The 27,179-nt window shown below is 44.9% G+C and overlaps 1 protein-coding gene across 3 annotated transcripts in view; it reads right to left on the bottom strand.

The window, feature by feature from the left end:
- LOC141047368 (uncharacterized) overlaps positions 1 to 27,179 on the bottom strand; it is a 254,251-nt gene that overhangs the window by 144,358 nt on the left and 82,714 nt on the right. The window contains exon 2 of one of the 3 annotated variants that reach the window (XM_073542410.1): positions 867 to 996. The exons of the other annotated variants lie outside the window; for them this stretch is intronic. Within the exon in view, the coding sequence (XP_073398511.1) occupies positions 867 to 982 (116 nt within the window). The 5' untranslated portion in view covers positions 983 to 996. The remainder of the gene's footprint in view (positions 1 to 866; positions 997 to 27,179) is intronic. 3 annotated transcript variants of the gene reach the window in all.

The following is a 27,179-nucleotide window of genomic DNA, read 5'->3' as shown; positions in this document are numbered from 1 at the left end:
GACAAACTCTAAAGCATAAAGTAATTGAACATTAAGCTACTTAATACTCAGACACACATCAACTTCCAAGTTGGACTTAAAAGGCCTTTAGTGATGATGTCATTAGATTTTTCCAGGCAACTTTTGAGACCGACTCTGGAGTGGAGACAGGGGCATTAGAGGAGGTTTTACAGCATCTTGATGAGGTTGTGTTGGAACCAGGCATACATTTAGTTACATACATCAGAGGTGTATCTTGGTATTGTAGGTTTCCAAGCACATATGCAATTTGCACACTTAGTCACATGCCGACAAGCCGCTCTTCCTAATTCTCTCAATGTTCAGGGAAAAACAGAGAAGCAGGAAAAGAAGCTACTTGTCACGTGACCGTAAGATTGAAAATCGCATCAGTGAAGTGGCCATGTGATCACTGCTGGAATCAGAAAGCAGAGCTGAATCCTGACAGTGAGTGTATTACACGCTGTTACGATTGGCATACTATAGGGCTTCATTTTATAATTAAAGGACTGGTCCAGGTTTGAGCTGAGTCTGAATTCTCACCGTGCGTGCACTGCACACTTTTAGGATTCTAGCTTGCATAAGTATGAGATTTGTATATTTCTAGCCACATTCTTACTAGACATATCCAACCTCATTCAATTCATTTTCATTGAGTGAGGCCACACATGTCTAGTCAGCATGTGACCACATGTATGCAAATCGCCATCATGAGAGAATCCTGACAGCGTGCAGTGTGCACTTTGAGAATTCAGAAGTCTGCGGTCACATAGAATGACTGCAGACTCCCCACAAACTTGTACAACCCCTTTAATGCTCCTAACATAAATAAAAACATGAGAATTAGTATCACAAAAAAACCCATTTACATCCAGGTACTTGATGATGTTGTCTCTGGAGTTGTTCTCATTTCTTCATCTTGTCCATGATGAGCTTTCTCATCCACTCTGCAGACTTCCATCTTCTTCAGACTTCTGTAGCACATCCCCACATGATACCCTTAAAGACAGCAGTGTCATTATAAGGCTTCTGAATTAAAATATCTGCCCTACACTGACCTCCTAAATAAAAGATTGCCCCTCACTATATTCCCTGCACAAAATATGACCCCCACACTGTCTATCTTATGGTTCATGCTCTCCACATTGCCCTCTCCTTTCCATACTTGGCCATCTCTTCACACTATCTTTTCACACTGTCTCTCCTATAGGGCCCAGTCTCTATACTGTGCCCCCTTCCCCACACTCCCCCTTCTTGGCTTACTATCACTTCCTGGCTGTGCCCTTACACTACCCCCCCACACTACTCAGTCTTTATTATGTGGTCACTCACACTTTTCTCCTCCCCTTCCTGTCTCCTCGCACTATTCTGGTTAATAGTCTCCTCACATTTTTCCCCCTCCCTCCTCATACATTTACCCTCTCACTCTCCATACTGCCTCCTCACACATCTTCCTGAGTCCCAGCTCCCCATACTGTGTCTGCACTCATCCCATCAACCTTGCTTCCCATACTATTTTTGCATACATTTTCTCCTCGCTTCTCATTCTGTGTCTGCACCAATCCCCCCACTCACCATACTGTGTGCTTGACAGCTAGCTCAGTGAATGGCTGACTCACAGTCCGAAGAGTGGCAAAATGTAGCCTCCGGGGGAGACACTTTGGACAGCCTCATTAGGTGACCCTACTGCACCCCCGCCAGCTGCACCCAGGGCACACGCCCCATCTCACCCCAGATATGCCTCTGTGCAACACTGAGTGTATAGAACACACATGGCTTAATGCGGGGTATTGAGTACCATTTATTTGGACTTCTTTTGCCTTTACTCTAGATTATGATTGACTTATAATGATTTCCTCACAAGTACAAGTATTTCCAAAAAAATTAAGACATTGCAAATTTCATGATTTGCACACCCTCATATGTCAACTTGTTTCTTGGATTGTGGAAAAGGGACCGTCCAAGTAATGGCTTCACTTCTGGGAGGCTCAGTTGTATCAGGGATGCAGTTTTTTGATGATATGTTGCTATTATTGCACACATGAATGATAATAAAGTTAATATTAAACACACATTGCATTAATCAAAAATCTATTAATTTTCTAAATTTCAAGATTTCTACAGATTCCACTGAGATGATTTGTACTAAAATATATTGTAAACAGAAGTGTCATTTTTCTTTTACATGCATGGACTCGCTGCTCAATTCCTACATGCTCATAGGAACTGTGACCAGATTAATGAATTAGAGAATCAGGTTGAACAACATTACCATAAGTTCACACAAAGGGTTTTCAGAAATGATAATATCCATAAAGGTTACAATCGTTCCAGCAATAGCAATGTGATTAGTTGGCTGCCAAGGTGCTCAAAGTGGCGCAGGAATCTGTGAAACTAATAGTCAACTATGTGGGAAATTGATTCATATATTTCAGATTTTCCAGTAATTTTGGGCTAATCAGGAACAGGATCTGATGAAGGAGATATGGTCAATATCTCTTTTTGACTCCTTGATGGATCAAAATAAATTAACACTGCAACAAGACCTACTGTCTCATTTTCTTTAGTGGTGCTAAAGTTCCTATTTCACTTAAACAGGCTCTGGACATCTGTAAATACATATTGATTCCAAAAAAACTGAATTAATACAATTGATAAATTGTTAAGTGGTTATTGTTTTTGTGTGTGTTTTTAATGCTCTTATTTATGTGTTTTTTTATTTATTTTATTTTGTTTTTTCATATTATGATGAACAATTTTGTCTGGTTATTTATTACTAAATATGGTTGTCCTTTTCATAATTCCTTGCACTATAAGCTGTAATTAGAGTTGAGCGAAACGGGTCGAAAAATTTCAAAAGTCGCCGACTTTTGGCAAAGTCGGGTTTCATGAAACGAAACACGACCCTAGGATGAGGTCGGCCACGAGGTCGGCGACTTACGCGCCAAAGTCGCGTTTCAAAAGTGTGTTTTGCGCTCTTTTTCAGCCAATCAGGATCCAGGGACACTGTGGGCAACGTGATGACCTAGGCAGGGGTCACCACCATCTTTCAGAAGGGCATGCAAGTGATTGGCTTGCTTTGGTGGGCGTCACAGGGGTTATAAAAGGGCGTGCACGCCGACCGCCATCTTACTTCTGCCGATCTTAGCATAGGGAGAGGTTGCTGATTCGGTAGGGAGAGCGTTAGGCAGGGAAGAAGAAAAAAAAACTGCTTATGCTGCTAGCGATTTTGCCTGTGCAACACACCAGTCACTGTGTGTGCAGTGCAAGGGGAGGCTATATTGTGGTGGATCAGCGGTGTTGGTTGTTAGGCTGCCTTCTAAGGCTTCCTGACAGCTGCATTGCTGTTTCCCCACTGCTCTGCAAACTGCTTTTTTAAAAGCAATCCCAATTTTTTTTTTTGTTCTGCTGAGGTACTGAGCGTGCATTTATTCACACCATACAGCGGTGTACGCTCCTCACACAGTACCGTGTAACGGCTGTTATCACAGCCACAGTGAAGCTATCTGTGTGTCACTGTGGAATGAGAAGTGGAGGACTTGTTCCGTTCTTACAGACCTACACTCTAGGGAGATTCCTATTCTGCCCAATTCTACAATTCACTTTTTTCACACCTGTGCCATCGAGCCTGTGACATAGCGCTCTGATATTCAGTGGGCCTCACACAATCCAAAAGTGTCCAGTGTCCACAAGTGTCTGCAGAAATTCAAAATCTCCCTTATCCTGTAGTCACTTTTTTCACACCTGTGCCATCGAGCCTGTGACATAGCGCTCTGATATTCAGTGGGCCTCACACAATCCAAAAGTGTCCAGTGTCCATAAGTGTCTGCAGAAATTCAAAATCTCCCTTATCCTGTAGTCACTTTTTTCACACCTGCTGCATCGAGCTTGTGACATAGCGCTCTGATATTCAGTGGGCCTCACACAATCCAAGTGTCCAGTGTCCACAAGTGTCTGCAGAAATTCAAAATCTCCCTTATCCTGTAGTCACTTTTTTCACACCTGCTGCATCGAGCCTGTGACATAGCGCTCTGATATTCAGTGGGCCTCACACAATCTAAGTGTCCAGTGTCCACAAGTGTCTGCAGAAATTCAAAATCTCCCTTATCCTGTAGTCACTTTTTTCACACCTGTGCCATCGAGCCTGTGACATAGCGCTCTGATATTCAGTGGGCCTCACACAATCCAAGTGTCCAGTGTCCACAAGTGTCTGCAGAAATTCAAAATCTCCCTTATCCTGTAGTCACTTTTTTCACACCTGTTGCATCGAGCCTGTGACATAGCGCTCTGATATTCAGTGGGCCTCACACAATCCAAGTGTCCAGTGTCCACAAGTGTCTGCAGAAATTCAAAATCTCCCTTATCCTGTAGTCACTTTTTTCACATCTGTGCCATCGAGCCTGTGACATAGCGCTCTGATATTCAGTGGGCCTCACACAATCCAAGTGTCCAGTGTCCACAAGTGTCTGCAGAAATTCAAAATCTCCCTTATCCTGTAGTCACTTTTTTCACACCTGTTGCATCGAGCCTGTGACATAGCGCTCTGATATTCAGTGGGCCTCACACAATCCAAGTGTCCAGTGTCCACAAGTGTCTGCAGAAATTCAAAATCTCCCTTATACTGTAGTCACTTTTTTCACACCTGTTGCATCGAGCCTGTGACAGCGCTCTGATATTCAGTGGGCCTCACACAATCCAAGTGTCCAGTGTCCACAAGCGTCTGCAGAAAATCTAAATCTCCCCTGTCCTATAGACACCTTGTACCTTGTTTTACATTACTATATAGTTTGTTGGATTTTGTCTACATTTCTACCAAAAATGAGGAAGGCTGGTGGAAGAGGCCGTGGAATTGGGCGGGGGTTGGCAGCTGGTAATGATGGTGTTGGTGGTGGATCTGATGGTAGTGGCAAAAGCAAAATAGGACCGAATGCAGGAGGTGTTGAGCCTGCGTCATCGTCTGGCTCCATAAGGCTTCGAAGGCTTAGTTTTCTAGGAGTTGGCAAACCGCTTTTAATGCCAGAGCATCAGGAAAAAGTTTTGTCTTACATTGCTGACTCAGCCTCCAGCTCTATCGCCTCCTCTTCTGAAGTTGTAAAAAGTAAAAGCACTGAGTTGTCATTGGAGGCTCATGTTCATGAACCACACCTTTCCTTGTGTCCTTCACCCCAACCAAGATTGAAGGATGACGCAGGCCATACTACTGATTACTCCATGGAGCTGTTTTCACATACCATGCCTGGATTATCAAGTGAAATGGTGAATTACCCAGGCCAAGATGAATCTGACATGGAGTGCACTGATGCACAGCCGCTGATAGATGATTCTGCTGGTACATTCACTCAGAGCACTACATTGTCCTCGCAGTGTACAGAGCCAGATTCTGACCCTGATGAGACTCAGGTGCCCCTTCCCGCACACTATACCACCATACACGGTGACACAGAGGAAGGTGCACATGACATTGAAGAGGAGGTGATGGAGTACTCCAAAGACAGGTTCCAAAAATCAAAAGAGTTGCTGGACAGCTTGTCCAGACGGTCAAAATAGCACAGCGTGCTAGGCCGCAAAATGTATGCCAAAGTAGGAAGAGTGCAGTGTGGCACTTTTTTGAACAAAATCCTCATGATCAGGCCAAGGTTATCTGTAAGAAGTGCGCAAAGACCTTTAGCCGAGGGAAAAATCTGAAAAATTTGAATACCAGTTGCATGCTTAGACATTTAACCAGCATGCACTTGCAAGCGTGGACACAACACCAAACCTCAAGTGCCACATGTGCAACTGATCACAAAGAAGGTAGTCAGCAACGCTACATTGTTTTCCCCACTGTAAGCCCACCGGTTAGCACAGCAGCAAATGTTGAGGTGTTGTTGCAAGGCCACAGCAGTCAGGGAATCCCACTGTTATATCAACGAAATACTGAATCTAGGCCATCAGAAAGAACACCAACTCCATCACCATCATCAACCCTCTCTCAGTCCGCCCTGTCCACCGCTACTTCCACCATATGCAGCTCTCAAGTCCAGCTCACCCTCCCAGACACTATGAGTAGGTCAAGAAGTTACTCAGTCTCTCATCCGCGTACACTGGGTTTGAACGCCCACATTGCCAAACTAATCTCGTTTGAGATGATGCCCTATCGGTTGGTGGAAAGCGCAGCTTTCCGCGAACTCATGGCCTATGCAGTACCACGCTATGACCTACCCAGTTGCCACTTCTTCTCTCGCAAAGCCATCCCAGCCCTCCACCATCATGTGAAAGACTGCATTGTCCATGCACTCAAGCAGTCAGTGAGTGGAAAGGTGCACCTCACAACTGATGCATGGTCCAGTCGGCATGGCCAGGGCCGTTACGTGTCCATCACTGCGCACTGGGTTAATGTGGTGGATGCAGGGTCCACAGGGGACAGCGGTCGTGGGACAGTGCTGCCTAGCCCACGGTATAGGAAACAGTTGGCTGTAGGCGTTCCACCTTCCTCCTCCTCCTCCAGAAGTGAAAGCTCGTCCAGAGAGCGCAGTCGTACGAGCACTCCATCTGCAGCTGTCACTGTTGCACACGAGGTGTCCCCCTATCGAACAGCTAGTGGAAAGCGTCAGCAGGCTGTGTTGCAGATGATGTGTTTGGGCGACAGACACACCGCTGAGGTGCTGGCCGAGTACTTGAAGCGACAAACTGAGTCATGGCTGGGCAGTGTACATCTTGAGGCAGGCAAGGTAGTTAGTGATAACGGCCGTAATTTTGTGGCAGCCATAGCCCTTTCAGAACTCAGCCACATACCTTGCTTGGCTCACACCTTGAACCTGGTGGTGCAGTGCTTCCTCAAAAATTATCCGGAGTTAACAGCCCTGCTCCATAAGGTGCGAAGACTGTGCGCGCACATCCGCTGGTCGCCTGTACACTCCGTTCGTATGCAGAAGCTGCAGCGATTGCTCCACCTTCCCAACCACCGCCTCATTATCGACAATGCAACAAGGTGGAACTCCACCCTGCACATGGTGGAGCGGCTGTGCGAGCAGAGGCAGGCCATAATGCATTTGTGGGAGGATACACGGCCAGGCACTTTGAGAGCAGACATTGAGTTGACAGGTGTGCAGTGGTCGAAGCTGAAAGACCTCTGTAAAGTCCTTCAGTGTTTTGAGGAATGCACACGGCTGGTAAGCGCAGACGACGCCATCCTAAGCATGAGCATCCCACTTATGCGTCTGCTCATGCAAACTTTAACGCACCTTAAGGAGCAGGCGTCTGCAGCCAATGTTGACGAGGAGGAAGAGGTGGAGGGAATCCTTGATGACATTCAGCCATTGTCTGCTCAGGGACCTCTCCTGGACGAGTTGGAGGAAGAAGAGGAGGAGGAGGATGATGATGGGGATGATTACTTAGGGGAGGAGGATGCATCTCGTGGGGCAAGTGAAAATGTTGGCGTGGCAAGGTCTGGTACAGGGTTTGTGCGTGACTGGAGGGATGTGGATTTGCCAGAAAGTGCTCCTCCAACCAGCACTCGCAGTGCATCATTGACACCGGGAACATTGGCCCACATGTCAGATTATGCCTTGCGGATCCTAAAAAGTGACCCCCGCATTGCCAAAATGATGAACGATGACGACTACTGGTTGGCCAGCATCCTGGATCCACGCTATAAAGGCAAATTACAAAACATCATGCCACAGGAGAACCTTGACCTAATATTGGCTAATAAACAAGCAACTCTGGTAAATCGGTTGCTTGAGGCATTCCCAGCACACAGCAGCGGTGATGGTTCTCACACGAGCCGTACGGGCCGGGGGCAGCTTGGCAGAGGTGTTCGTGGTGCACACAGCAGAAGTGGCGTTGGAGACAGGGGTTTCATGACAATGTTGTGGACTGATTTTTCAAGTACCGCTCACACAACTGGTAATACAGCATCGATGGAAAGTGACAGGAGACAGTAGTTGTCAACTATGGTTACAAACTACTTTTCCTCCCATATCGATGTTCTCCCACACAGGTCATTCCCCTTTGACTATTGGGCCGCTAAACTGGACACCTGGCCTGAATTGGCACAATATGCCTTACAGGAGCTCGCTTGCCCAGCTGCAAGTGTGCTATCGGAAAGAGTCTTCAGTGCAGCTGGATCAATCCTGACAGAAAAAAGGACCCATCTGTCAACCCAAAATGTGGATGATCTAACCTTCATTATAATGAACCATGCATGGGTTTCCAAGGATTTTGTCCCACCTTCCCCTGATGACACATAGGGTGACAGAAAAATGGCTTGCTTTGGTCCACCTCTTCCTGGGACTTGACCTATTTCGCCTTTTGCATCAGCTGAATGTCCAACATCAACATATGCCACTTTCTAAAACTCCCTAACTGTGCTGCCTCCCCCCCATGGCCGGGGTCACCACCTAGCGCACGACACCGTGCGAGTGCCGTTGCCCTGGACAGGTGGGTAGGCCGACTCTTGGGCGCGGGCACTGGCACAGGGTCCCTCATAGTGCAATCAAGTGTCTCTGACGGTGGTGGTGCACACCCGCCATCAGACACACCGCCGTACTATGAGGGGCCAAGTGCCAGTACCGACGCCCACGAGTGGGCCCCCCTTGCTTGGGCAGGGCCCCAGCATTTGCAATCTTCACCTCTCCCTGCTCCTCCGCTGTGTAGTCTGGGCCGTCAAATCCATACTGTGCCTGACACCGTCTGAGCCTGCCTCCTGATGTATAGACATATATTTTGAATGTGTACGCTATCCATACATGTTATCCTGGGATACGGTACCCTTTCTCACCTTTGTGCAATCACGTGCAAGCCATACTGGGCCTAACACCGTCTGAGCCTGCCTCCTGATGTATAGACATATATTTTGAATGTGTACGCTATCCATACATGTTATCCGGGGATACGGTACCCTTTCTCACCTTTGTGCAATCACGTGCAAGCCATACTGGGCCTAACACCGTCTGAGCCTGCCTCCTGATGTATAGACATATCTTTTGAATGTGTACGCTATCCATACATGTTATCCGGGGATACGGTACCCTTTCTCACCTTTGTGCAATCACGTGCAAGCCATACTGGGCCACACACCGTCTGAGCCTGCCTCCTGATGTATAGACATATATTTGAATGTGTACGCTATCCATACATGTTATCCTGGGATACGGTACCCTTTCTCACCTTTGTGCAATCACGTGCAAGCCATACTGGGCCTAACACCGTCTGAGCCTGCCTCCTGATGTATAGACATATATTTTGAATGTGTACGCTATCCATACATGTTATCCGGGGATACGGTACCCTTTCTCACCTTTGTGCAATCACGTGCAATCCATACTGGGCCTAACACCGTCTGAGCCTGCCTCCTGATGTATAGACATATATTTTGAATGTGTACGCTATCCATACATGTTATCCGGGGATACGGTACCCTTTCTCACCTTTGTGCAATCATGTGTAATCCATACTGGGCGTGAGAACGGCTGGCGAGCTGTTAAGCAAGCTACAGCACCTGTGGTTTGCACATGTAAGTTTTTCATTTTTTCAGGAATGACGGTTAGGCCTAATTCCGGAACTGCGGTTGACCTGCACTTACTGGGAAATCATCGTTCGCGGGTAATAATTGTAATCAGTGATCCCCATCACTAACGTTGTTCAGCGGGTTATCTGCACCTGTAAGCGACAAACGCTGGCCTTTTCAGTATAGCGCACATGCAGCCACGGACATGTAAGGGCATAACACCAGTTATTGGCCAATCTCATGTGCCAGAGCCTCACGTGTCCCTCTAGTAAGCCGGACTCGGACCGCGGGGCATGACGGAGTCTCGTTCGTTAACGGAATTAAGCTTGCAATGTGTGCATCTGTTCTGTAGCTGGCATGGTTGAGGTTTCCCAGGTGGAGTCGAATTTAACCGAAGGCTCCACTCCTGGTGGTGCCCTTCTGGACATTCCTTTAAGGTTCAGCTTTGCAACCATACTGCCCACGTAAAACAAACACTTTGCCTTCATGAACGCTGTTTGGAGGGTCATGACTCGTGGGAATAACGCCGCCCAATCAGTTAACCTGCTAGAGAGATCCTTCGTTGCTCCCAAGCATGACATCACACTCCCTAGGAGGAAGGTAATGCCACTGTGGCGACCGTACTCCTGGGGGTGACACAAGTGCACTGATGCCCAGCCACTGCTCGATGAATCTGCTGGTACATTGACCCAGACCACTACATTCCCCTTGCACGCTACACGGCCTGAATCTGACCCTGATTAAACTCAGGTTACCCTTCCCATATACAGTTCCATCTTACACGGTGACAAAGAGGAAGCTGCAGATGAAAGTGCAGGTTCGGCCCACCCGCCATCAGACACACCACCGTACTATCAGGGGCCCTGTGCCAGTGCCATCGCCAACGAGTGGGCCCCCCCTGCTTGCTCAGGATCACAGCACTTGCAAGGTTGAAATACTGTGCAGTGAGATGGAAGATGAGGATGACGAGGAGTCCAGACTAGTACAGGGATTCCCTAGCGAGGAGACTTATTTGATTGTTTTCAATGTTGGGACAGCAATTTTTGGGGAGCACTATACTCTGGAGAATGATAGATGGGGCCCACCATACACTGGAACATTCCAAAGGTGGACATCAGACACTGGAGCAGCATTTACAGGGCCCATTATACACTAGAGCTTTAGAAATGGGTCCCATTATGTTTGGAGCATTATTTGGGCCCATAAGACAGTGGAGCTTCATCCATGGGGACCAACATATACTGTAGCATTATGTGGAGCTCATCATATACTGTTTCAAACATTATATGGGACCAATGATTCTGTATGGAGAAATAGATGGGCCTCGTCATGAGATGTAAAAAGTGAAGTATTTTTCATTGTACTATACCGCTATTTCTCTGCCGTATCGGAGCATGATGAGTTGTGGTATGTGTTAAAGGGACGCTCTTTCGCCCAGGGCACATGAAAACCTGGAGCCAGCCCTACCCCCCCACAACTTTAGCCAAATAACCCCCATTTTTCAGTGCGTAACTTGTATTATGAAGTTAATTAAGGTTGACCAGCTTAAGTAAGAAGAATTGATGCTTTTGGCATTCAAATGAGCACTGTAGGTGTGTTTCCTGTCCTCTCACTGCCGACTTTTATTCCCCATTGACTTACATTGGGTTTCGTGTTTCGGGACGACCCCGACTTTTCCCTATAATCGGCCGATCTTGCTCGACCCGACTTTTGGAAAAGTCGGGTTTCACGAAACGAAACTCGACCCTAAAAAACCAAAAGTCGCTCAACTCTAGCTGTAATAGATATATAAAAAACAAACCGAGTATTACTGTCACCCTGTGGGTGTAGGCATGCCGGGAAAGAAGGACCCTATACTGTCCCTAATCTAGGGAAGCTCTAATATATCCCTTACCCCGGGGTTACTCCTGTCCGATTCTCGTACCTCTCTGAGCTACTATGAAATCCAGTTCCCACCCTACCCCCAGAAAGGAAAGGGCAGCAGTAAAAGGGGTATCACCAGCTGGACAGACAGGGAAAACCAAGGCACAATCAAATGACAGGGACACAGGATAAAATAGAAAGGGAAGATGGGAGCACAGTAACAAGGAAGAAAAAGAACATGAAGGAATGCCAAAAAGGGGAAGCAAGAGGTATTCACAACAAACCGCATACAACAATCTCAAAATGACAAGTGCAACTCTCCAGAACACTTTGTCCCATGCAGCCCAGAACAGAATGAAGATTCTATTGCTTGCACGGAGGGAAGCCAGGCACAGGTTTGTATAATGAAAGAGTGGGGTTCCAATAAGCACCACTAGGATCTCTAAACTCTTTTCATGGCACAAAATACTTGTTAACTCATGAATGGCCTTGTAGATTTAAAGAGGACCTGTGCTCTTCTAATCTCAGATGTAGCACTGGTCCCAGAAGAAGATGGTACATACATGACAATTACTTCACTTCCAGGGTTCAGTGCCAGTTCTCCATGGTGGCTCTCTGTCCCAGCCCCAATCTTTGTTTTTTATCTGCAGCACTGATGTCACATTAACAGAACTACAGCTAGTCAGGGAGGTCAGTGGCTTGTGCTGGCTATACTGGCAGAACCGCTGAGCTCAGTCAATGTTTATAGCGCTATTAATGTGATATCAGCATTGCAAACAAACAATAAAGATTGGAGCAGTGGCAAAGAGCCAGTGCTGGACGCAGAAAAGGTAAGGTATATTATTTTTATTACTATCACAACTTGCAACTTGCCTAGTACCCCCAATCCCACCAGCTACAAATGGCAAAACAACTACTAAAACTGGCACTATAGTTGGTTTCAATGAAGGCAAAAAGATGCATACACACAAAGAAAAATATCAAATTTTTGCTGGATCAAATCCTTCCTTCCTCTCCCACTGGACACGTCTAGTTGGAATGTGGCCAAAAGTATGCAAATCACATACTTGCAGTCAAATGGCCGGCCGCTCACAGCGCTACAAGTCTGCAGTCACATAGTCTAAGGCCGGACATCCTCTTTGGAATTTTTGAACAGACTTCAGGTTTACATATCTGGCTGCAAGTTTTCAAGGATTGAAACTACATGGCTTCAGGGGTTAAATTCAACAGTGCGAATACTGATGCTGTTCAATATAAAAGAGTTATATTTAAACATTAAATTCAGTGCTATTCTTCATGCCTTTTTTCTTTGCTATTGTTTTCTCTCTCTTTTTTTTTTAAATAGCTGCAGTCTGATGTGACATAAAAAGACAGTAACATTTCTAACAAGGGCAGACTACATTGAGTGCTCACTATTTGATGTTTCCCGTCAATATGACTGACCATAATAAAATCTAGATAGGTTTTTGTAAAACTGCTGCTGTGTGATAACAATTTCAGTGTTGCTGAAAGCGCATTCATCTCGCCTTTTATGCACTTAGATGCTACTATCCATTGAACCCTTTTATCTCAATATCTCAGCACAATATCTGTTTATCAACATTTTCACTTTGAACCTATGTCATTCTTTCTTCCTGAAAACATATGATACAGTTGTGAAGCATTAATATCCACATCTTCTCAAAGAAGACTCAAGAGCTACATTCTCCATTTTACATCGAAGCAATTTACATAAAAGTGAGTGCAATTATATAATATCAATAACATCATACGTGGATGTATGGAAGTATAGAAATACACTGCTCAAAAAAAATAAAGGGAACACTTAAACAACAGAATATAACTCCAAGTAAATAAAACTTCTGTGAAATCAAACTGTCCACTTAAGAAGCAACACTGATTGACAATCAATTTCACATGCTGTTGTGCAAATGGAATAGACAACAGATGAAAATTATTGGCAATTATCAAGACACCCTCAATAAAGGAGCGGTTCTGCAGGTGGGGACCACAGACCACTTTCAGTACCAATGCTTTCTGGCTGATGTTTTGATCACTTTTGAATGTTGGTTGTGCTTTCACACGCGTGGTAGCATGAGACAGACTCTACAACCCACACAAGTGGCTCAGGTAGTGCAGCTCATCCAGGATGGCACATTAATGCGAGCTGCAGCAAGAAGGTTTGATGTGTCTGTTAGCGTAGTGTTCAGAGGCTGGAGGCGCTACCAGGAGACAGGCCAGTACACCAGGAGATGTGGAGGGGGCCATAGGAGGGCATCAACCCAGCAGCAGGACCGCTACCTCAGCCTTTGTGCAAGGAGGAACAGGAGGAGCACTGCCAGAGCCCTGCAAAATGACCTCCAGCAGGCCACAAATGTGCATGTGTCTGCACAAACGGTTAGAAACCAACTCCATGAGGATGGTCTGAGTGCCCGACGTCCACAGATGGGGGTTGTGCTCACAGCCCAACACCGTGCGGCCCTCCAAAGAAATGCCACCCCACACCATTACTGACCCACTACCAAACTGGTCATGCTGAAGGATGTTGCAGGCAGCAGATCGCTCTCCACGGCATCTCCAGACTCTGTCATGTCTGTCACATGTGCTCAGTGTGAACCTTCTTTCATCTGTGAAGAGCACAGGGTGCCAGTGGCGAATTTGCCAATCCTGGTGTTCTGTGGCAAATGCCAAGTGTCCTGTCACTGAGGCTGCGGGGAGTCCCCTGGCTGACCTGAGGTAAACTGATGAGCGTGGGAAAAAAGTCAGAAAATTTCCCACACTTCTTAGTTCATCTCCGGGCAGCCAGTGAGGCTGCGCTGAACTGAACTAAGTCATTCTGCAGTAGTTTACAGTGTGGCTGGTCGTATTAGCACTGGTCCTCATTGTAAATTATTTAACCCCTTGTGAAGGATTATAGCGTGGGACATGACTGAACGGCGGAGAGGTAAGGATATTGTTGCTTTTTTATGTTATTTTTTTGCAGGTCATGGTTTTATTTTGGAATAGTAGAGCAATAAAATGTGGTCAAAACTTGTTGTCTTTATTTCATTAAAAGACTTTTTAATTAATGTCTGTGTGTGTTTTTTTAACCCTTTACTAGTCTAGGGTTAATAATGGAGAGGTGTCTTATTGACACCTCTCCATAATTAATCGGCTTAAAGTCACCTTCCAAACGCAAGGTGACATTAACCCTTTCGTCACCGCTACAGGGCAATGGGAATAGAGAGGCTAAGTGCCAGAAAAGGCACATCTTATAGATGCACCTTTTCTGGGGTGGCTGGGGGCACATTTTTTTTTAGCCAGGAGGGGGGTTAAAACAATGGTCCCTCTCTAGGCTAATAAAATATGCTCTCAATCACTTGCTTTCCCTCTCTGGTTGTGAAATTTGCGCACAAGCCCATGCAAATTTTTTCTACGAATTAACCCCTTAATTTAACACCTACATCTCCCAAATTTGACCAACATACCCTAATCTAATTATTAGTCAGGGACATATAAAAATAAAAAAGAAATGAAATGGTTTAATATATGTAAACCATGTCTTATATCCTGTCGGCTTTTGCAATTATTTTACAAAAGCTGACAAATGAATTACTGGCTACTCTGCTATCTTTCTCTCTCATATACAGTGTATATATATATATATATATATATATATATATACACAGTACAGACCAAAAGTTTGGACACACCTTCTCATTCAAAGAGTTTTCTTTATTTTCATGACTATGAAAATTGTAGATTCACTCTGAAGGCATCAAAACTATGAATTAACACACGTGGAATTATATAATTAACAAAAAAGTGTGAAACAACTGAAAATATTGTATGTCTTATATTCTAGGTTCTTCAAAGTAGAACCAAAGAAAGTAATTCTGGTGTTTTGACTTTTTTCTCGCTACGCCGTTTAGCGATCAGTTTATTCCTTTTTTTTAAATTGATCCTGCAATTCTGAATGTGCCGATTACCAAATATCTGTATGTTTGATTTTTTTATATTGTTTTATTTTGAATAGGATGAAAGGGGGGTGATTTCAACGTTTATATTTTTTAATTTTTTTTATATTTTTTAAAACATTTTTTTTTTCACTTTTGGCATACTTCAATAGTCTCCATGGGAAACTAGAAGCTGCCATAAGTCGATTGGCTCTGCTACATATAGGCAATGATCAGATCGCCTATATGTAGCTGAATTGCTCACTTGCTATGAGCGCTGACCACCTGGCGGCGCTCATAGTAATCCGACAGTGACAACCATAGAAGTCTCCTGGAGACCTCTGGTTACCATGTCGACTCATCTATGACCCGCAATCACGTGACAGGGGTCACCGTTGGCGCGATTGCCGGAATCTCCTGTTAAATGATTCTGTCAGAGTTTAACAATGGCATTTAATGGGTTAATAGCCGCGGGTGGATTGCGATTCCACCCACAGCTGTTCCGGGCATATATCAGCTGTTCAAAACAGCTGACATGTATTGGGAAAGAAGTGGGCTCACCACCAGAGCACACATCAAAGGGAGGGTGTCCGACATCGGCGTACTATAATGCCTGACGTCGGAAAGGGATTAAAGACAGGCAGAGAAATGTTTTAGCTCACAAAAAGAATTATTTGTAATCCCATGCTGTTATATTTGTATATTTTTCTGCTCCCTCCCTTGCCTAGGAGCTGTGGTAAGATCAGACCATGTCCCTGTACGGTAAGACACAGCCATTACACAGTACACAGCAGGGGCACATTTATAAGATTATCTCAGCACAGGAACATTTTATTTAAACACATCCAAGTGTGGAAATTATTATTATTCCAAGATCTATTGATGAAAATTAACTTTTGCTTGAGAGAAAACCCTTTAATTCATAAATTGAATGGATAGCTGTCAATTAAACAAATATGCTTTTAATATTATTATGATTGCTATTATCATTATTATGTCCCCACACAAATGATCCAATGAGGGGCTGAAACATTGATGGCTTCTGTAATGGCTATGGGTGAATAAAAGCCAGTGTTCACATTGATCTTTTGGAATGCAGCTTCAATCTCTCCCGACCTGCATTTGTGCTATAAACACTGTTTATCCGTAAAATTGCAACATGAAGAAGGAAATTCTGGAAAACATAGAATTGATAGACATATTGATAACATGCCAATGCTACAAAGTTTGAAACATGATTTTCAAAACATTTCAAATTATTTAGTATCGAGTATGAACGTCATGTGCAGAAATACACACACTTAAACAACTTTACATGCTATCAATGAGGTTATTAATGGCTGTTTGAGGAATGTTCTGCCACAATGAATGTACTTGGGTACGCAAATAATCAACATCCCGCAAAGCAGCCCGCTTTACAATTGCTTGATGGGAAACAAATTTGGAGATGCTGCAGGCCATAGTAGCACTTTAGGCTACGCACGAGCAACATTCGTCACCGAACCCTCATCCACTCCACCAGGGCGATCAGGGTGAGCCCGATGAAAGGCACGCACCAATCTTTTGGCATAAATATCAGAGGCAGAGATCCAGGAATTATCCTCCTGACCATAACCCTTCCACTTAACCAAATACTGGAGTCTCTGTCTAGCCAGATGGGAATCCAGTATCTTCTCTACCCCATATTCCATGTTACCTTCAACCAATACAGGGTCCGGAGGTGCCACCTTCATAGCGATATTTTTTGATGATAACCAAACCATATCACCAACCTTAAACTGGGGACCAATGGTCCTATGTCGGTTAGAAAACCTCTGGGCCTTTTCCTGGGAGAGAGATAACTTATCCACCACTTGGTCCCAGATCTGGTGCATTCTCTCCACCACAGTGTCAACACCTGGGCAGGCAGAAGGCTCCACCTGCCCTGAAGAAAATCGAGGATGAAACCCAAAGTTACAAAAAAAGGTGACATCAAAGTGGCAGAACTAGCTTTATTATTTAAAGCAAATTCGGCCAAGGGCAAAAATGATACCCAATCATCCTGATCAGCGGAAATAAAACATCTCAAATACGACTCCAAGGTCTGGTTTGTTCTCTCCGTCTGCCCATTGGTCTGAGGGTGAAAAGCAGAGAAGGACAACTGAATTCCCAGCTTGGAACAGAAAGTCCTCCAAAATCTAGACACAAACTGAACTCCTCTGTCAGATACAATGTTCTTAGGAATCCCGTGCAAGCGAACCACCTGTTGCAAAAACAGGGGTACCAACTCAGAGGAAGATGGCAACTTAGGTAGTGGTACAAGATGAAAAAACACTCACACAGATAGAAACATAGGCTGAGCAAATGATGGGGCCCAAGCTAACTAGATAGGACAGGATAGAAAAGCTGCTGTCTGTAATCCGCCAAAACCCTATCAAAACAAGAGCCAACAGCTGATAGGGAAAAAATCCCTGAAGACGCTAGGCTTCAAAAAGACTATATCAGTACTCAGGTATTTTCTGAAGACAGAGCAAAAAGGAATTCAGCTCACCCCAGCAGGGAATGGCAGAAATCAAGGAAAACAATGCAAAACAAAACCAAAACACAAATGTAAAAAGTAGAGCAGAAAACTTAGCTTTTGAGGAGCAGGAATCAGACTGGTCTCCTAGAATCCCTCAGAGAGATCACCAGCAAGGCAGAAGGGCGTCGGCTGCCTTATATCCAGTCAGTAATTCCCGTCCCCCAGTCATCATCATCCTGCCCAGGTGCTTGGTAATCAGCCTCACTACCTTCCTTCACCAGAAGAGGGAGTTCATCAGATCTCAAAGGTGAAGGGGAAAATGAACTCACAACAGAACTCCCTCTGCTGGTGAAGAGAGGTAGTGAAATTGATTGGGATGGGAAGAACCTGTCATCTGAACAGGCGGAGTGTGATTGGACATCTGGAATTTCTGAGTGGATATAAGGCAGCCGACACCCTGCAGGGCTGCTGGTGATCCTTTCTGCTCTGAGCTCTTGCATCCAGCTTAGTTCCTGTCTACTAAAAGCTAAGTTTTGCCCTGCTATTATTCCATGAGATTTTGTCTGGTTTCCTTAGTGTTTGTATTCAGCCAGTCCTGGTTGGGACTGGCTGAATTCCATTTTTGTCTCTGATCAGTTGATCTCTTTGCTCTGTTTTCAGAATATACCTGAGTGCTGATATAGTGATTTTGAAGCCTAGCGACTTCAGGGCCTTTTTCCCTATCAGACGGTTGGGACATTTTTGGTAGGGTTTTTTGCGGATTGCAGCCAGCATCTTTTCTGTCCTGTCCTATCTAGTTAGTTGGGCCCCATCATTTGTTCAGCCTGTCTTTCTGTCTGTGTTTGTGTTTTCATCTGTTTTTCACCGACAATACATGTTGGGAGCTGTCTATTGCTTTGGGGTCTTCTCTGGGGCAGTTTAGATTTCCCCTTTCCTTCTTTAGGCTTATGTAGTTCTCCGGCTGTGACGAGGGGTTTAGGGCACCGTAGGAACCCCCCACGGCTACTGTTAGTTGTGGTGTATAGGATCAGGGGTCTGCATTCCGATAGCTACCAACCTCTCCGGTTTTCTGGACTTAGCTTGTATTTTTGTTTTCTCCTCCGGTGACTCATTCATAACAGAATCACCAGCCATACCGCAGATTCTAGGGTGCTCAAAAGCAGGAGGGAATTGTAAAAAAAAAAAAAAAAAAAAGAGAAAAAGTGTCAGAATTTTTTTTTTTTGTGTATATTTTATCCTCTATTTCTCTGAGGCCGTAGGGGGAATTTTTTCTCAATGGAGATTAAGCAATTTTCTGATTGTGTGGAGCAGCTTACTGCTGAAGTGCGGGGAATTTCCGCCTATCTTGCTCATTCACATGCTGCTGAACCAAAGATCCCTACTCCTGATGTGTTTTTGGGGATCAGTCTAAATTTCTGAATTTTAAGAATAATTGTAAATTATTTTTTGCTTTGAAGCCTAACTCATCGGGAAGCTCCACGCAGCAGGTTAAAATTGTCATCTCTTTGCTGCGCGGCGATCCCCAGGATGGGGCGTTTTCTTTGAAACCTGATGATCCTATTCTGACTGATGTGAACGCATTTTTTCAGGCCTTGGGGTTGTTGTATGATGAACCTAATGCTATTGATCAGGCTGAAAAGGCCCTGTTGGCATTGAGCCAGGGTCAGGATTCTGCAGAGTTGTACTGTCAAAAATTCCGAAGGTGGGCGGTCCTTACTACCTGGAATGATGGTGCCTTGGCAGCTCTCTTTCGGAAGGGTTTGTCAGAAACCGTAAAAGATACTATGGTGGGATTTCCTATTCCCTCTGGTCTTGACGATTCTATGTCATTAGCCATTCAGGTCGATCGGCGTTTGCGTGAATGCAAAACTGCACGAGAGGTGTTGCCACCTGTTGAACAAATGTCTGAACCTATGCAATGTGATAGAGTTTTGTCTAGGGCGCAACGTCAGGAGTTCAGAAGGCGTAATAAGCTGTGTTTTTTCTGTGGAGATGCCTCTCATATTATTTCTGTCTGCCCTAAACGAGAGAAACATTTTGCACACACATTTGCTGTGGGTGGTTCAACGTAAGTTTCTTCTGGCAATTACTCTGATCTGCTCCCTGTCCACATTTTCCGCTAAGGCTTTTGTGGATTCGGGAGCAGCTCTGAACCTGATGGACTTGGATTTTGCTAAACATTGTGGGTTTCCTATGACACCTCTGCGGACGCCTATCCCTTTGAGGGGTATTGATGCTACTCCTTTGGCGAAGAATAAACCTCAGTTTTGGACCCAGGTGGTAATGCGGGTCGCCCCAGACCATCAAGAAAATTGCAGATTTTTGGTGTTGCATAATTTGCATGATACCATCGTTCTGGGGTTTCCCTGGTTGCAAATCCATAATCCAGTTTTGGATTGGAGATCTGTGTCTGTGGTGAGTTGGGGTTGTCGGTGTGCCCTTAGTGATGCTCCTATTTTCTCCACCTCTCCCCAGTGGCATGATGTTCCTGACTATTTGGCTGATTTTTATGATGTATTTAGTGAGAATGAGTCTGCGTCTTTGCCTCCTCATAGGAGTTATGACTGTGCAATTGAGCTGAGCCCTGGGTGTAAATTTCCCAAGGGTCGACATTTCAATTTATCTGTACCCGAGCACGAGGCTATGCGATCCTATATTAAGGAGTCGTTGGAGAAGGGTCATATTAGACCATCCTCTTCATCCTTAGGTGCTGGGTTTTTTTGTGGCCAAGAAAGATGGTTCATTAAGGCCTTGTATTGACTATCGTTCCCTCAACAAAATTACTGTTAAATATCAGTATCCGTTACCCCTGATTTCTGATCTATTCTCCAGAGTTAAAGGTGCTTGCTGGTTTACCAAGCTTGACCTCAGGGAGGGCGTATAATCTTATTCGCATTAAGCAGGGGGATGAATGGAAGACGGCGTTTAATACTCCGGAGGGACATTTTGAGTACCTGGTGATGCCTTTTGGGCTCACTAATGCCCCTTCTGTCTTCCAGTGCTTCATGAATGATATTTTCCGAGACTTTGTGGATAAATTTTTGATCATCTATCTGGATGATATTTTGATCTTTTCCAAGGATTGGGATTCTCATGTGGAACATGTTCGGACTGTGTTCCGGATTTTGAGGGAGAATTCCCTGTATGTCAAAGGATCGAAATGCCTTTTTGGTGTACAGAGGATTTCATTTTTGGGATTTATTTTGTCTCCATCAACTATTGAAATGGACCCGGCCAAGGTACAGGCCATTTATGATTGGGTTCAGCCCACTTCTTTGAAGGCCCTCCAGAAGTTTTTGGGTTTTGCTAATTTTTATCATAAATTTATAGCTAATTTTTCTGGTATCGCCAAACCATTGACTGATTTGACTAAGAAGGGGGCTGATGTGCTAAATTGGTCTCCGGAGGCTGTTTCTTCTTTTCAGGAGCTGAAGCGAAGGTTCACTTCTGCTCCGGTTTTGCGGCAACCTGATGTCTCACTCCCGTTTCAGGTAGAGGTGGACGCTTCTGAGATTGGTGCAGGAGCTGTTTTGTCCCAAAAAGATCCTGTAACATCTAAAATGAATCCCTGTGCTTTCTTTTCCCGAAAGTTCTCCCCATCCGAACGTAACTATGATGTGGGGAATCGGGAACTGTTAGCCATGAAATGGGCATTTGAGGAGTGGAGACATTGGTTGGAGGGAGCTAAACATCAAGTCGTGGTCCTTACTGACCACAAGAATTTGATTTACCTGGAGTCAGCCAAATGCTTGAATCCTAGACAGGCTAGGTGGGCCTTGTTTTTCACACGTATTGATTTTGTGGTCTCTTTTCTTCCGGGCACTAAGAATGTCAAAGCAGACGCCCTCTTTAGGAGTTTCTTTGCTGATTCTCCTATTGTGACCAAGCCTGCTACCATCTTAGGTGAGGGGGTAGTTCTTTCTGCCTTCTCGCCCGATTTGAGACGTGTTCTGGAAAAGTTTCAGGAGGACAAACCTGAGCGTTGTCCCATTGGAAAATTGTATGTTGCTGACCAGTGGAGGAAGAGAGTGATGTCTGAGGTTCATTGCTCCGCATTGGCTGGTCATCCAGGTATTTTTGGTACTAGAGATTTGGTGAGTCGGTCTCTATGGTGGCCCGCCTTGTCTCGTGATGTCAGGAATTTTGTGCAGTCCTGTGGGACTTGCTCCCGGTCTAAACCTTGTTCTCACTCTAGTGGGTTGTTGATGCCTTTGCCGGTGCCCAGGAGGCCATGGACCCATATTTCAATGGATTTTATCTCTGATATGCCTGTCTCTCAGAGAATGACTGTTATTTGGGTGATTTGTGATAGATTCTCTAAGATGGTCCATCTTCTACCACTCCCTAAGTTGCCATCTTCCTCAGAGTTGGTGCCCTTGTTTTTGCAACAGGTGGTTCGCTTGCACGGGATTCCTGAGAACATTGTATCTGACAGAGGAGTTCAGTTTGTGTCTAGATTTTGGAGGACTTTCTGTTCCAAGCTGGGAATTCAGTTGTCCTTCTCCTCTGCGTTTCACCCTCAGACCAATGGGCAGACGGAGAGAACAAACCAGACTTTGGAGTCGTATTTGAGATGTTTTATTTCTGCTGATCAGGATGATTGGGTTTCATTTTTGCCCTTGGCGGAATTTGCTTTAAATAATAGAGCTAGTTCTGCCACTTTGATGTCACCTTTTTTTTGTAACCTTGGGTTTCATCCTCGATTCTCTTCAGGGCAGGTGGAGTCTTCTGCCTGCCCAGGTGGTGACACTGTGGTGGAGAGAATGCACCAGATTTGGGACCAAGTGGTGGATAAGTTGTCTCTCTCCCAGGAAAAGGCCCAGCGGTTTTCCAACCGGCATAGGACCATTGGTCCCCGGTTTAAGGTGGGTGATATGGTTTGGTTATCATCAAAGGATATCTCTATGAAGGTGGCTTCTCCAAAGTTTAAACCTAGATTTATTGGACCTTACAAGATTTTGGAGATTCTTAATTCGGTCTCTTTTAGATTGGCTCTTCCTGTTACATTCAAGATCCATATCGTGTTTCATAAGTCTCTGTTAAAGAGGTTTGTTGAGCCAGTAGTTCCTGTGGTGGCACCTCCTGACCCTGTATTGGTTGAAGGTAATGTGGAATATGAGGTTGAGAAGATACTGGATTCTCATCTGGCTAGACAGAGACTCCAGTATTTGGTTAAATGGAAGGGTTATGGCCAGGAGGATAATTCTTGGGTCCCTGCATCCGATATTCATGCCGAAAGATTGGTTTGTTCTTTTCATCGGGCCCATCCTGATCGCCCTGGTGGTGTGGATGAGGGTTCGGTAACCCCTCCTGAAGGGGGAGGTACTGTTGTGAGTTCATTCTCCCCTTCACCTTTGATGTCTGATGAACTCCCTCTGCTGGTGAAGAGAGGTAGTGAAATTGATTGGGATGGGAAGAACCTGTCATCTGAACAGGCGGAGTGTGATTGGACATCTGGAATTTCTGAGTAGATATAAGGCAGCCGACACCCTGCAGGGCTGCTGGTGATCCTTTCTGCTCTGAGCTCTTGCATCCAGCTTAGTTCCTGTCTACTAAAAGCTAAGTTTTGCCCTGCTATTATTCCATGAGATTTTGTCTGGTTTCCTTAGTGTTTGTATTCAGCCAGTCCTGGTGGGGACTGGCTGAATTCCATTTTTGTCTCTGATCAGTTGATCTCTTTGCTCTGTTTTCAGAATATACCTGAGTGCTGATATAGTGATTTTGAAGTCTAGCGACTTCAGGGCCTTTTTCCCTATCAGACGGTTGGGACATTTTTGGTAGGGTTTTTTGCGGCTTACCACCAGCATCTTTTCTGTCCTGTCCTATCTAGTTAGTTGGGCCCCATCATTTGCTCAGCCTGTCTTTCTGTCTGTGTTTGTGTTTTCATCTGTTTTTCACCGACAATACATGTTGGGGGCTGTCTATTGCTTTGGGGTCTGCTCTGGGGCAGTTTAGATTTCCCCTTTCCTTCTTTTGGCTTATGTAGTTCTCCGGCTGTGATGAGGGGTCTAGGGCACCGTAGGAGCCCCCCATGGCTACTGTTAGTTGTGGTATATAGGATCAGGGGTCTGCAATCCGATAGCTACCAACCTCTCCGGTTTTCTGGACTTAGCTTGTATTTTTGTTTTCTCCTCCTCCGGTGACTCATTCATAACAGGCCTCATTGCTGAAGAAGGTAGACCTCTGTTTCAGCCTGCTTTGCTCTTTCCCTGCACCATGATAACCTTTGAGACCAGTGGCATGAGGTTAATGGTACACCTGTAGCTGGGTGTTTGGCTTTTGGCCTACTGTAATGAAAATGCCTTCTGATGGTTTGTGTGGACACTGCTTGACACATTAGAATTGGTATATTATGTCTAATATCCCTTGCAGCACAGAAAAGATCACTTCTCAACATCTCACAATGATCACAAAGGCAAAACCATGAAGAGGCCTTCATAAGGGTATGTATGCCAGTCCTATACCTAGGCTTATGGTACAGTAGAGCATATGGGTCCTATAAATGTGGAAAAAAATCTTGCGGATTATGTATGTATGTGTTTAACACTAAAACAATCATATCTTCTGCTGATGGCAAAGAGTATAGAATTGATTTTTTTAACAACTGTGGCAGAACCTATATAGCATATGCCATTACTTGCACCAAGTACAATATACAATATGTTGATTGTACTACAAGAATGTTACGGAGACGCGTCTCTGAACACATTTATGATTCCCAGAACAGTACAACCCGCAGATCGTCAGGTGCATATCAGCACTTTTAAATCACCATCAAGGTGATGTCAGCACTCTTATGCCCCCTTCACACTTAGCGAGATCGCTAAAGCGTCACCGATTTTGTGACGCAACACCGATATCGCTAGCAATCTTGCTACATGTAACACGTACCTGTGACCTGGCACCCCGCTGGATATCGCTGAACGCGCGAACGTCCTGGGCCATTTTCTTCTCGCTGGCGTCCCACTGGCACCCCTCTGGCGCCGACTAGCGACGCATGGACGCAGGCGGAAGTCATCATCATCGCTGCATCTGACAGGTAAGTAACGACCGCCGACGGGCTGCTGCATCGCTGGTGAGATCTGCCTGTTTGGCAGCTCACTAGCGACCATTTAGCAATGCACCAGCGATCCTGACCAGGTCGTATCGTTGTCAGGATCGCTGGTGCATCGGTAAATGTAACGGGACCTTTAGAGTTAATGCTTTTTCTTTACTATTCAGAACATTTACTTGTGATATGAAACCATGCAAGACCATAAATAAGAACTACCTAGATCGAAACGCGTCTGTCTACTGGCTTAACAGGGCACAGATCCTGGGGATTGCGTCTATTTTTTCTACCTTTTAATGAAATTATAATAAATTTTTGTTTTTAATCACGCTCTCTCGAACCTGTTGCTGGGTACTCACCTCTAATGGGGCATGTACAGTACAAGGACCCCTCTATTCTTCATTCCAAATAGACCAGGGATGTAAAACTCAAATACACAGTAAACCAAAATTAAAATAGAAAAAAAAAGAAAATACCCAAAATTGACATTAACTGAACCCCTCAAGGTGCTCAAAACCACATTCAAAAAGTTTATTAACCTTTCAGGTGCTTCACAGGAATTAATGGAATGTGTAAGGATAAAATAAATATTTAATATTAGCATGCCGATAGCCCACACGTGGGGGAAAACCACTGCTTGGGCATATGGCAGAGCTCGGAAGGGAAAGAGCACAATTTCACTTTTTGAATGTAAAATTTGCTTGTATAATTAGCGGATGCCATGTTGTGTTTGGAGAGCCCCTGATGTTCCTAAACAGTGAAAATCCCCACAAGTGACATCATTTTGGAAACTAGACCCCTTAGGAAACTTATATAGATGTGTATTGAGCACCTTGAACCCCTACGTGCTTCACAGAAGTTTAGCCCTGAAAATAAAAAAAATCATATTTTCCCTACAAAAATCATTTTTTAGCTCCAAATTTTGTATTTTCACAAGAGTAACAGGAGAAAATGGACCCCAAAATTTGTTGTATAATTTCTCCTGCATTCACTGATACCCCATATGTGGTTGAAAACTACTTTTGAGGCACAGTGCAAAGCTCAGAAGGAAAGGCCCACCATATTACAATGCTGCACTAATTTGAAGGTGCCATGTCACATTGACAGAGACCCTGAGGTGTCAAAACAGCAGAATCCCCCCTAAGGGCCCTGTCACACAGGTTTTGTGACACAACAGCGATCTTACCAGCGAAATCGCTGTGTGTGACAGCGATCAGCGACTGGCCCCCCTGCCGGTATCGCTGATCGCTCTTGGAAAGCCCTGGACATTTCTTTGATCGCTGGTCTCCCACTGGCCAGCACGCATCGCTGCGTGTGACAGGCGGGAGACCAGCGATCAGCTGGTAACTAACGTACACATCGGGTATCTAAGGGACGTGCGTCACTTAGAAACCCGATGTGTACCTTAGTTACCAGCGCGCTGATGCAGGGAGCTAGTAACTAAGGTACACATCGGGTTTCTAAGTGACGCACGTCCCTTAGAAACCCGATGTGTACCTTAGTTACCAGCTCCCTGCATCAGCGCGCTGGTAACTAAAGTACACAGCGACGCAGCGAGCTCGGTGTTGCTGGTGCTGATCGCTGGTGAAGCTGTTTGTTTGACAGCTCACCAGCGATCATGTAGCGACTCACCAGCGATCCTGACACGTTGATATCGTCGGAATCGCTGGTGAGTCGCTATGTGTGATGGGGCCCTTAGTGACCAAATTTTACAAATTAAACTGTTCAATAAATTCATTTACGAGTGCAGTGATTATATTGACACTACAAGTATGTCACAGAAATTTATACCAGTGGGCAGTGAAGAAAAAATAATTTACATTTTTTTCCACCAAAATTGTGTTTTAGCCCCAAGTTTTACATTTTCACACTGGGAAATTGGTAAAAATGCTGTTAAAATTTGTCCCACAATTTCTGTTGAGTGTTGAAATACCACATATGTGGATGTACAGTACTGCTTAGCCACACGGCGAGACTCGGGAAGGATGGAGCGCTAGTTGACTCCTGGAGCGCAGATTTTTCTAAAATAAATAAAATATAAAGAGCCCCTAAGTGCTAGAAAAGCAGATTCCTCCCTCAAGTGACCCCATTTTGGAAATTATACCTCTTTTGTAATTTATCTACAGGTATAGTGACGATTTTGACTTTGTGTCTGTTTTCCAGAAAAAAGAAGTAGTGGATGTTGCTGAGTGAAAATTGAAAACTGCCATTGTAGTGACCAGTACGCTGTAGTGACCAGTATGTTATAGTGACCAGTACATTATGCCCAGCCTATGCTTCTGGAGACAAGCATCTTTAAATTAGATGGGCTCTCATCACTACAGAAATGCCAAACATGTGGCA

Source organism: Dendrobates tinctorius, unplaced genomic scaffold (assembly GCF_039654945.1).
Source record: "Dendrobates tinctorius isolate UK_male_01 unplaced genomic scaffold, ASM3965494v1 ptg000127l, whole genome shotgun sequence".
NCBI classification, from domain to species: Eukaryota; Metazoa; Chordata; class Amphibia; order Anura; family Dendrobatidae; genus Dendrobates; species Dendrobates tinctorius.
Note: the sequence above shows the minus strand (reverse complement) of the source record. Positions and strands in the feature narration are given on the sequence as shown.